Genomic DNA, 12,514 nt, shown 5'->3' with positions numbered 1-12,514 from the left:
GTATTAAGTTTAAATAGGTTACACAATAGTGTGTAAAACATGAATTGACTTTTACTAAAAATATATATGTATATGAACAAAGGATTCTGAAGCCTTTTCCAAAAGATGTAAATAGCAATTGTCTGTATCTGTTTTCTCCTTTTTGCCTATTGGCATTCTCTAGTGCTTCCATAAAGAACATGTGCTGCTTTTATAATATAAAAAATCATCTTCTTAAAAGTAAAAACCAGTAAAAGGCCACGAGGGCAGGTGTCCCCTTTGCAGTGCCCCTGGAACTGCCTGGAGGCCCTGCCTGACCCTGAGGTGAGGGTCTCTCTGTCGTTCCTCAGAGGCAGCCTCAGACACAGCCTAACAGGACGGTGGTGGAGGAGGGCTCCTTGCAGAGATGCAATTTTGAGGTTTTAGATCCACAAGGCAAGAAGCCAAAGGTTCGTGGTTGAAACTGCACATCCCTTCTCACAGCTGGGGACAGCAGTGGCCTGAGCTACAGAGTGGGGCTTCCCAACCAATATCCTGGGTGTGGTGATGGAGACTCCTATCAATCTCTAGCCCCAGTGCTGGTTCTCCCTTGGAGGTCAGCAGTGTGTGTGTGTGTGTGTGTGTGTGTGTGTGTGTGTGTGTGTGTGTGTGTGAAAGAGAGAGAAAGACAGGCAGACAGCGAGAACAGATAGCTGGTTTTCCTTGGTCCAGAGTGACAGTCCCCTTCACCTGGCTGGTGGGTGAGAGTTGTGAGCCATTCAGTGACAGGGAGATGGGAGGTGGTTGAAGTGTCAGCCCGGGTTCTGACACCAACCAGCAGGCCACCTTGGGATAAGGTCAGAGGAGAAATTAGAGTGAGAAGGGATGGGAAGGGGAGCATTCTCGAAGTTGACTCCATCTTCTGCTAGTTCTCTATTCTCTCCCCCTCCTGCACTTCTTCCCACCCTCTCTTCCTGGCTTGTGCTTCATTCTGCCCACACCACATCCTTATATCTGTCTATCCATCTATGCACGCACACACAAGCACACACACACACCAGGTAGATTTAGAGGACAAGCCTGTGGAACCCAGGATTCTAAAAACACCCAAGCTGAGTGGATGAGGCTGAGTATCTTCTCCTGCATTCTCCTGATACTCCATAATAGACAGTTTAGGTAAGGCAGAGAAACGGGCATGTAAGCCATATTATCACATAACTATTCTGAGCCCCAGTTGCCTCATCTGTAAAATGGGGATACTTCTACTACTCTGGGTTTTTGGAACAATTCGGCCAGTTAACATATGTGAACATGATCAGCACATCATCTGACTCTGAGTAGACAATCCTAAGTATCAGTTTTCATCTCTCTCTCCTTTCTTTCCTTCTATGTAAATTAGAATCCTTAAATCGAATAACTTGTAATACACTGATCATGGTGCAAATGATTAAGCACTCAGCTGCTAACCAAAAGATAGGTGGTTCACAAGAAAGCAGTGCCAGGAGCAGAGCGCATCCTTTGGACCCAGGGTTGCTGCGCAGAGAAGCTCCTACTCCAGGGGAAAATTGACGAAAGGGACCTTCCTCCACAGCTGACAGAGAGAAAGCCTTCCCCTGGAGCTGAAGCCCTGAATTTGGACTTCTGACCCTACTAGACTGCGAGAAAATAAATTTCTCTTTGATAAAGCCAAAAAAAATAAAAGATAGGTGGTTCAAACCCACCCAGCAGCTCCACAGGAGAAAGAGCTGGTGGTCTGCTGCCATAAAGATTGCAGCCAAGAAAACTCTTTGGGACAGTCCTAATCTATCACTTGGAGTCAGTATGAGGCAAAACCAACTCAACGACACCTAACAACAACAAAATCCATGTGTTAGACATTCTCATTTGCTGTAGCAGGTAGTGTAAATTGGAACTTTTTGGAGAGATATTTGGTGACATCAATAAAAATTTATATTTGAATCTATTAAGAAAACATTCTGCATCCCACTTTGGAGAGTGGCGTCTGGGGTCTTAACGCTAGCAAGCAGCCATCTAGGATGCATCAACTGGTCTCAATCCACCTGGAGCAAAGCAGAATGAAGAACACCAAAGACACAGGGTAATTATGAGCCCAAGAGACAGAAAGGGCCACATAAACCAGAGACTGCATCAGCCTGAGACCAGAAGAACTAGATGGTGCCTGGCTAAAACCGATGACTTCCCTGACAAGGAACACAACAGAGAACCCCCGAAGGAGCAGGAGAGCAGTGGGATGCAGATCCCAAATTCTCATAAAAAGACCAGACTTAATGGTCTGACTGAGACTAGAAGGACCCTGGAGGTCATGGTCTGTTAGCCCAAGACAGAAACCATTCCCAAAGCCAACACTTCAAGATGGGAATTGGACTGGACTATGGGACAGACAATGATACTGGCGAAGAATGAGCTTCTTGGATCCAGTAGACACACGAGACTATGTGGATATCTCCTGTCTGGAGGGGAGATGAGAGGGCAGAGGGGGTCAGAAGCTGGCTGAATGGACATGAAAAGAGAGAGCGGAGGGAAGGAGTGTGCTGTCTTATTAGAGGGAGAGCAACTAGGAGTATATAGCAAGGTGTATATAAATTTTTGTATGAGAGACTGTCTTGGTTGGTAAACTTTCACTTAAAGCACAACAAAAATTTAAAAAACTTGTATTTGAATTAGCAAATTTACTTCTGAAAATATATCCTACAATTTTATTCTCAGAATTGTTTAAAGGCATAAATGCAGGGATATTCACTGCAACTTTGTTTGTACAAAACAAAGAAAAACTGGAAATAGCCTAAATGTTTGTAAATAGAAAACATGGTAAATTCATTTGGTTCATCCATACAGTGGAATAATTGTTGCTGTTGAAAAGAATGTACTGATAGGAAAATATGCCCAAAGTTGAATTGTTAAATGAAAAAAGCAAGTTGAAGAATGGTATGCATTACATGGAAATTGTACTTTACTTAAAAGCAACTGGGTAATAGACGAAATCAAACAGGGAATAAAAAAAAATTCCTAGCAATAAAAGCATACATCAAAAAAGAAGTGAAAATCAAAATGTTAGCCCTACAACTCAAAGAAATAGAAAGAAAAGAGCAACAAAAGCTCACAGACACCAGAAGGATGGAAATAATAAAGATTAGAGAAGAAATAAATGAAATAGAGAAAAAAAAAAAAAAAAACCATAGAAAGAACCAATAAGACCAAAAGTCAGTCCTTTGAAAAGATCAACAAAATGGACAAAGTATTGGCCAACCTGACAAAAGAAAAACAGGAGAGGAGGCAAATGACTCAAGCAAGAAATGAAATGAGGGACATTACAACAGAATCAGCCGAAATAAAAAGGATCATAACTGAATACTATGAAAAATTGTACTCCAACAAATTTGAGAACTTAGAGAGAATGGCTGAATTTCTAGAAACACACTGCCTACCTAACCTAAGACAAGCTGAAATAGAAAATCTGAACAGAGAAGGAAGAGGGGCACAGAAGCTGGTCGACAGGGTGGAGAGAAGGAACGTGCTGTCTCATTAAGGGGAGAGCAGCTGGGAGGGCACGGCAGGGTGTGTATATGGCTTTTTGTATGAGAGACTGACTTGATTTGTAAACTTTCACTTAAAGCACAATAAATAAATTAAAAAAAAAGAAAATCTGAACAAACCCATAACAAAAGAAGAAATAGAAGAGGTAATAATAATAATTAAAAAAAAAAAAAAAAACCTCCCAACAACAACAAAAAAGCCCTGGCCTGGACAGCTTCACTGGAGAATTCTACCAAACATTGAGAGAAAAGCTCACACCAGTACTAAAACTATTTCGGAGTGTACAAAAAGAAAGAACACTCCTGAATTCATTTTATGAAGCCAGCATAACCCTGCTACCAAAGCCAGACAAAGTTACCACAAAAAGAGAACATAACAGACCAATATCTCTCATGAGCATAGATGCAAAAATTCTCAACAAATTCTAGCCAATAGAATTCAGCATCATGTCAAAAAAAAAAAAAATACACCACGACTGAGTGGGATTCGTACCAGGTTTGCAAGGATGGTTCAATGTTAGAAAATCAATGTAATCCATCACATAAATACAGCAAAAGAAAGGAATCACACGATCATCTCAATGGATGCAGAAAAGGAATTTGATAAAGTCCAACACCCATTCCTGGTAAAAACTTCCAATAAGTAGGAAGAGAAAGGAAATTCCTCAACATAATAAAAGTCATCTATACAAAACCATGGAAACCCTGGTAGCGCAGTGGTTAAGTGCTACAGCTGCTAACCAACAGGTGGGCAGTTCAAATCCTCCAGGCGTTCCTTGGAAACTCTATGGGGCAGTTCTACTCTGTAATATAGGGTCGCTATGAGTCGGAATCGACTCGACAGCACTGGGTTTGGTTTGATTATACAAAACCAGTGGTTAAAAAGAGACCTACACAAGTGGAAAAACATATCCTGCTCGTGGATAGGAAGACTCAACGTTGTGAAAATGTCTATTCTACCCAAAGTGATCTATAGATACAATGCAGTCCCAATCCAAATTCCAATGGCATTTTTTAATGAGATGGAGAAACAAATCACCGATGTCATATGGAAAGGAAAGAGGCCCTGGTCAAGTAAAGCATTACTGAAGAAGAGCAAAGTCGAAGGCCTCACGCTACCTGATTTTAGAACCTATTATACCACCACAGAAGTAAAAACAGCCTGGTACTGGTACAAAAACAGATACATAGACCAATTGAACAGAACTGAAAATCCAGACCTAAATTTATTCACTTATGAGCAGCTAATATTTAACAAAGGCCCAAAGTCTGCGAATTGGGGAAAAGACAGTCTCTAACAAATGGTGCTGGCTTAACTGGATATCTATTTGCAAAAAAATGAAACAAGACCCATACCTCACACCACGCACAAAGCTAACTCAAACTGGAGCAAAGACCTGAATATATAATCTAAAATGATAAAGATCATGGAAGACAAAATAAGGACAATGCTAGAAGCCCTAATACGTGGCATAAACAGTATACAAAACATTACTAACAATGCACAAACACCAGAAAAGAAACTAGATAACTGGGAGCTCCTAAAAATCAAACACTTATGCTTATCAAAAGACTTTATCAGAAGAGTAAAAAAGACAACCTACAGACTGGGAAAAAAATTTTGACTATGACAAATCTGATCAGTGTCTAATCCCTAAAATCTGCAAGGTACAGCAAAACCTCAATGACAAAAAGACAAATAACCCAAGTAAAAATGGGCAAAGGATATGAACAGGCACTTCACCAAAGAAGACATTCTGGTGGTTACCAGATACGTGAGGAAATGCTCACAATCATTAGCCATCAGAGAAATGCAAATCAAAACTACAATGAGATATCATCTCTCCTCAACAAGGCTAGCACCAATGCAAAAAACACAAAATAACAAATATTGGAGAGGATGTGGAGAGACTGGAACACTTATACACTGCTCGTAGGAATGTAAAACGGTACAACCACTTTGCAAATCGATTTGGCCCTTCCTTTTTTAAAAAGCTAGAAATAGAACTACCATATGACCCAGCAATCCCACTCCTTGGAATATGGCCTAGAGAAATAAGAGCCCTCACTAGAATAGATATATGCACACCCGTTTCTTTGCAGCACTGTCCACAATAGCAAAAAGATGGAAACAACCTAGGTGCCCAAGTAGATATGGATAAGTGGATAAACAAATTATGGTATATTCATACAATGGAATACACAACGGAAATGATAAAGAGCAATGATGAATCCGTGAAACATCTCATAACATGGATGAATCTGGAAGGCATTATGCTGAGCAAAATTAGTCAGTTGCAAAAAGACAAAGTTTGTATGAGACCACTACTAGAAGAACTCAAGAAAAGGTTTAAACACAGAAGAAAACATTCCTTGGATGGTTATGAGGGTGGGGAGGGAGGGAGAGGGGTATTCACTAACTAGATCCCAGCAAAAAACCCAGTGCCGTCGAGTAGTAGAACTGCCCCGTAGAGTTTCCAAAGAGCGCCTGGCGGATTTGAACTGCCGACGCTTTGGTTAGCAGCAGTAGCACTTAACCACCATGCCACCAGGGTTTCCCTAGATACTAAACTAGATAGTAGATAAGAATTATTTTAGGTGAAGGGAAGGACAACACAATACAGGGGAAGTCAGCACAGCTGGACTAAACCAAAAGCTAAGATGTTTCCTGAATACAACCAAACTCTTCAAGGGACAGAGTGGCAGGTATGGGGTTCTGGGAACCATGGTCTCAGGGGACATCTAGGTCAATTGGCATAATAAAGTTTATTAAGAAAATGTTCTGCATCCCACTGTGGTGAGTAGCATCTGGGGTCTTTAAAGCTAGCAAGTGGCCATCTAAGGTGCATCAATTGATCTCAACCCACCTGGAGCAAAGGACAATGAAGAACACCGAAGGCACAAGGGAAATATGAGCCCAAGAGACAGAAAGGGCCACATAAACCAGAGACTCCATCAACCTGAGACCACAAGAACCAGATGGTGCCTAGCTACCACCAATGACCACCCTGACAGGGAACACAGCAGAGTCCCTGATGGAGCAGTAGAAAAATGGGGTGCGGAACTCAAATTCTAGTAAAAAGATCAGACATAATGGTCTGACTGAGACTGGAGAGACTCCAGAAGACATGGACCCTGGACTCTCTGTTAGCCCAAAACTAAAACCATTCCTGAAGCCAACTTTTCAGACAAAGATTAGACTGTACTGTAAAACATAAAATGATACTGGTGAGGAGGGCGCTTCTTAGCTCAAATAGATACATGAGACTAAGCAGACAGCTCCTGTCTGGAGGTGAGATGAGAAGGCAGAGAGGGACAGGAGCTGGTTAAGTGGACACAGGAAATACAGGGTGGAGAGGAGGAGTGTGCTGTCACATTATAGGGAGGGCAACTAGGGTCACTTAACAATGTGTGTATAAGTTTTTGTATGAGAAACTGACTTGAACTGTAAACTTTCACTTAAAGCACAATTAAAAAAAAAAAAGTGGTAAAAAAACTGCTAACCAAAAGTTTGGCAGTTCTAATCCACCAACCACTCTTTGCAAACCCTATGGGGCAGTTCTACTCTGTCCCGTAGGGTAGCTATGAGTGAGAATTGACTGGAGGGCAATGAGCTATACAAAAGCAACAGCCAATATCATTCTCAACGGAGAGAGGCTGAAAGCATTTCCCCTGAGAACAGGAACAAGACAAGGATGCCCTTTATCACCACTCCTATTTTATGTTGTACTGGAAGTCCTAGCTAAAGCAATAAGGAAAGAAAAAGAAATGAAGGGCATCCAAATTGGAAAGGAAGAAGTAAAACTATCCCTATGCGTGGATGATATGATCCTATACGTAGAGAACCCCAAAGATTCCACGAGAAAGCTACTAGGACTAATAGAAAGATTCATCAGATAGCAGGATACAAGCTCGACATACAAAAATCAGATGGATTCCTATACACCAACAAAGAGAATTTTGAAAAGGAAATCAGGAAAATAATACCATGTATAATAGCCCCTAAAAAGATAAAAAACATAGGAATAAATCTAACCAGGGACGTAAAAAATCTATAAAAAGAAAACTAATAACACTATTGCAAGAAACCAAAAGAGATCTAAATAAATGGAAAAACATATCATGCTCATGGATAGGAAGACACAACATTGAGAAAATGTCAATACCACCCAAAGCGATCTACAAATATAATGCAATCCTGATCCAAACATGAACAGCATTCTTCAGTGAGATGAAAAAACTGATCACCAACTTTATATTGAAAAGAAAGAGACCCCAGTTAAGCAAAGTGTTATTGAAGAAAAATAACAAAGTAGGAAGACTCACATTACCTGATCTCAGAACCCACTATACAGCCAAGGTAGTCAAAACAGCCTGGTACTGGTACAATGACAGACACATAGATCGGTGGAACAGAATCAAGAACCCACATATAAATCCATCCACCTATGGTCAGCTGATCTTTGACAAAGGACCAAAGTCCATTAAAAGGAGAAAAGACAGCCTCTTTACCAAATGGTGCTGGCAAAACTGATGTCCATCTTTAAAAAAATGAAACAAATTCAAAATGGATCAAAGACCTAAATATATAATCTAAAATGATAAAGATCATGGAAGACAAAATAAGAACAATGCTAGAAGCCCTAATACGTGGCATAAATAGAATACAAAACACAACTAACAATGCACAAACACCAGAAGAGAAACTAGATAACTTGGAACTCCTAAAAATCAAGCACTTATGTTCATCAAAAGACTTTACCAAAAGAGTAAAAAGAGAACCTACAAACTGGGAAAAATTTTTTTGACTATGATACATCCAACAAGGGTCTAATCTCTAAAATTATAGAATACTTCAACACCTCAACAACAAAAACACAAGTAACCCAATTGAAAAATAGGCAAAGGATATAAACAGACACTTCACAGAAGAAGACATTTAGGCGGCTAACAGACACATGAGGAAATGCTTGCTATCATTAGACACTACAGAAATGCAAATCAAAGCTACAATGAGAAACCATTTCACCCCAGCATTACTGGCACTAGTCAAAAAAAAAAAAAAAAAACAGAAAATAACAAATGTTGGAGAGGTTGCTGGGAGATTGGAACTCTTATGCACTGCTATTGGGAATGTACAATGGTATAACCGCTATGGAAAATGATATGGTGTCTCCTTAAAAAGCTAGAAATAGAAATACCATAGGATCCAGCAATCCCACTCCTAGGAATATAACCTAGAGAAATAAGAACTGTCACATGAATAGGCATATGCACACCCGTGTTCATTTCAGCTTTATTCACAATAGCAAAAAGATGGAAACAACCTAAGTGCCCATCAACAGATGAATGGATAAACAAATTATGGTACGTACACTCAATGGAATGGTACACAATGACAAAGAACAATGATGAATCCATGGAACATCTCACAACATGGATGAATCTGGAGGGCTTTGTGCTGGGTGAAATAAGTCAACCACGAAAGGACAAATGTTGTATAAGACCACTACTATAAAAAAACAAGAAAAGGTTTACACACAGAAAAAAAGGAAAGATCTTTGATGGTTATGAGGGAGGGAAGGGGTGGGGAGGGAAAGTCACTAACTAGATAGTATGCAGGTGGTAACTTTTGTGAAGGGAAAGAAACTCACAATATAGGCGAAGTCAGCACAACTTGACCAAGGCAAAGTTATAGAAGTTTCCTAGACACATCCAAACACGTTGAGGGACTGAGTTACTGGGGCTGAGGTCTGGGGATCATGGTCTCAGGGCACATCTAGGTCAGCTGGCATAACATAGCTCATAAAGAAAATGTTCTACATCCCACCTTGGTGAGTAGTGTCTGGGGTCTTAAAAGCTTGTGAGTGGCCATCTAAGATATATCTATTGGTCTCAGCATGTTCAGAGCAAAGAAAAATGAAGAAAACCAAAGACACAAGGAAAATATTAGTCTAAAGGACTAATGGACCATATAAACCTCAGCCTCCACCAGCATGAGCCCAGAAGAACTAGATGGTGCCCAGCTACCATCACCAAGTGCTCTGACAGGGGTCACAATAGACGGTCCTGGGCAGAGAGGGAAGAAAAGGTAGAATAAAATTCTAACTCCCCAAAAAAGACCAGACTTGCTGGTCATACAGTGACTGGAGAAACTCCCGAGACTATGGGCACCCTGCTAACTCAGAACTGAAGCCATTCCCAGAGTCCACCTTCCAGCCACAGAGTAGACAGGCCTATAAAACAAACACTCGTGATGAACGTGCTTCTTAGTTCAACCAAGTATACAAGGCCAAATAGGCAACACCTGCCCGAAAGCAAAGACAAAAAGGCAGGAAAGGACAGGAAAATTGGACGAATGGACACTGAGAACCCAGGGTGGAAAGGGATAGGGTGTGAATGCTGATTTATTGCAGGGATTGCAACTAATGTCATAAAACCATTTGTTTATAAAATTTTTGAACGAAAAACTAATTTGCACTGTCACCTTACACCTAAAGCACACACACACACAAGAATCGTACATATTATAGAATCTCATATGTGACATTTGATTAAGCAGAGAAAATTTTTGTAAGCCTACACCAGAAAATGTTACTAGTGGTTTCCTCTGGAGAATGAACTGGGAGGTAGGGAGAAAGCTATATTTTTTACCTTATACCTTTCTATTTTTTTTTTTTACCCTTTATTTATTTATTCATTCAACTAATGCTCAATGCAACACGTGGTGCATATATTACTTTTTTAATGAAAAAACTCCAGTTACCTTAAAAATATATATGATGAAGATCAGTGGTAACAATGGTGGACCTTAATTGTAACAGTTCTTTTTTTTAAGCAAAGAGAATTTAGTTTGTAATTTTAAAATTCTAAATAAGTGAGTAAATAGCGAGGTCTCCCTGCCCTGGTTGTTGGAGGCTGGGGTGTTTGCTGAGTCCGTGGGATTAGGGGGAGGTCATGGGTGGCCAGGGAACAGAGGTCTAGAAATCCTTGAGCTCAGCTCTCTGTGGCACAGAGACAGAGGAACTCTCCCCACCCCGCCATCCTTGGCACCCTGCCTTACCTGGGCACCAGGGATTGAAGAGCAGGATGAACTCCCCAATCTGATAGGCTGTGACAGACCCCTGGAAGGAGTCAATGTGAATCTTCAGGAGGTACCGACCCACAGCTGCCATTGGAGGGGCGCAGAGGCTCACCTCCAGGGAGATGGGCCCATTCGTCTTCAGCAACGCAATCCAGGGGCTGGGGCCACCACGACCTGCCAGACTGAACACTGCACGAGTCCCCCTGGCCAGGTCCGGCAGAGGACCTGGAGAGAAGAGGAGCTGAGGCCCTCTGTGGTGACCTTGCAGTCCACCGGTGCCCATTACACCCCCAATGCACACACACACACACACACATGCACACACACACACACGCACACAGCCTGTGAGCCAGCTGGCATGCTCACCGGTCTCAGTCACAAAGATGATGTTGTCCAGGCCTGGCTGGAAGCCCCGGTTTTTGAAGTACAGGGTGATGTTGAAGGCCTGGCCCCGGCGAACAAGGAGGCGGTCAGAGCTGATCTCCTCAGTGTGGTGATGCACATTGTTCCAGGAGCTTTGGAGGTCGGCAAGGGCCACCTCCAGGCCTGAGTCAAGGCAGCCTGGGGGCAGATAAAAGAGCAGGGTTTCTGAGTCAGTCCAATCCTGTCCATCCCTTATTAGCAGTGCAAACTTGAGAAAGGCACTCAGCCTCTGTGCGCCTCAGGTTCCACATTGGTAAACTAGAGCTGTCCCTGGGTTAGCTGCCCCTGGGTTGACTGTCTCTGGGTTAGATGTCCTTGGGCTAGCTCTCCCTGGGTTAACCGTCTCTGGGTTAGATACTCCTGGGTTATCTGCCCCTGGGTTAACTGTCTCTGAGTTAGATGTTCCTGGATTAACTGTCTCTGGGTTAGATGTCCCTGGATTAGCCGTCTCTGGGTTAGCTGCCCCTGGGTTAACTGTCTCTGGGTTAGCTGCCCCTGGGACAGCTATCCCTGGCATAGCTGTCCCTGAGTTAGCTGTCTGTGGCTTAGCTTCTCTTCTTTTAGCAATTAGGTGGCTCTCTGACCACCACTAATGTCATGTGCCCAATGCTCTGGGAGCTTGGATGCTGAGGTCAAAGAAAGGCCCACTTCCAGCCTTCTAGAACTTCTGCTAAAACACAGACCAACTTCACTGTTCCCCCAGAGAGTCCTCCCCAAAAGGGCTCCATTCTGAACTTCTCCATTTGACAGAGATGGTCCAGGCACTTGGGACCTTTGTGTTACAATTGGCTTACCCCTCTCCTTTTCAGCCTGTACCCACTCATGTGTCTCCAAGTCTCTTCATTCCTTCCATTGAAGCACCTCTGATGTCCGGCCATTCCTTTTCAAGCTCAATGTAATTCCAACCTCCTCACCTCACATCTAGTGACTGTAACAGCCTCCATCAGATCACCTGCCTCCTGTCTCTCCACACCAAGCCACCCACTAACAAGTCACTTAGATTACCTTTCCTCAAGACAATTTGATCGGGTCATCCTTTTGCTTTCAAAGTTCAGAGATGACCTACAGCTCACAGTATGAAAGGCTCACCTCTTAACCTGACACACTCTCCATACCTGGCCTCAATTATGCTTGTATTCTTATATCCCACTACTTCCATTATGGGCCCTCTCCTCTGGCCAAGCTGTCCCTGAACAAATGGTACCCTTATCTGCCTATGTTTTTGTTCCTGTTGTAGCCCCAAGAATACCCCTCCCCCCTCCCCCGACGATCTAACCAAATTCCATCTGTCCTTCAAGGCTTATTCAAGACCCAACTCCTTCATGAAGCCTGTCCCAAGCTTCTTCCCATCTCCCACTGGTCCATGGAACTAAGCTATACCACTCTTAGGTAACCTTGACTGCTTAACTGTCAAGGTAATTTACATGTCATGCTCATTTGTTCATTTATATCAACACACTTTTACTGAGAACCTGCTCATTGCAGGCTCAGCATA

General features: G+C 42.3%; 1 protein-coding gene across 1 annotated transcript in view; it reads right to left on the bottom strand.

Moving 5' to 3' along the window:
• TGM5 (transglutaminase 5) overlaps nt 1-12,178 on the bottom strand; it is a 39,904-nt gene extending 27,726 nt beyond the window's left edge. The window contains exons 1-3 of the mRNA XM_064291959.1: nt 12,135-12,178; nt 10,963-11,210; nt 10,576-10,821 (exon numbers count right to left, since the gene is read on the bottom strand). Coding sequence (XP_064148029.1) covers nt 10,576-10,821; nt 10,963-11,210; nt 12,135-12,178 — 538 coding nt within the window. The remainder of the gene's footprint in view (nt 1-10,575; nt 10,822-10,962; nt 11,211-12,134) is intronic.
• Between the last annotated feature and the right edge of the window lie 336 nt (nt 12,179-12,514).

This window comes from Loxodonta africana, chromosome 10 (genome assembly GCF_030014295.1).
Source record: "Loxodonta africana isolate mLoxAfr1 chromosome 10, mLoxAfr1.hap2, whole genome shotgun sequence".
In the NCBI taxonomy this organism is placed as follows: domain Eukaryota; kingdom Metazoa; phylum Chordata; class Mammalia; order Proboscidea; family Elephantidae; genus Loxodonta; species Loxodonta africana.
This window is presented reverse-complemented; position numbering and strand designations above follow the sequence as displayed.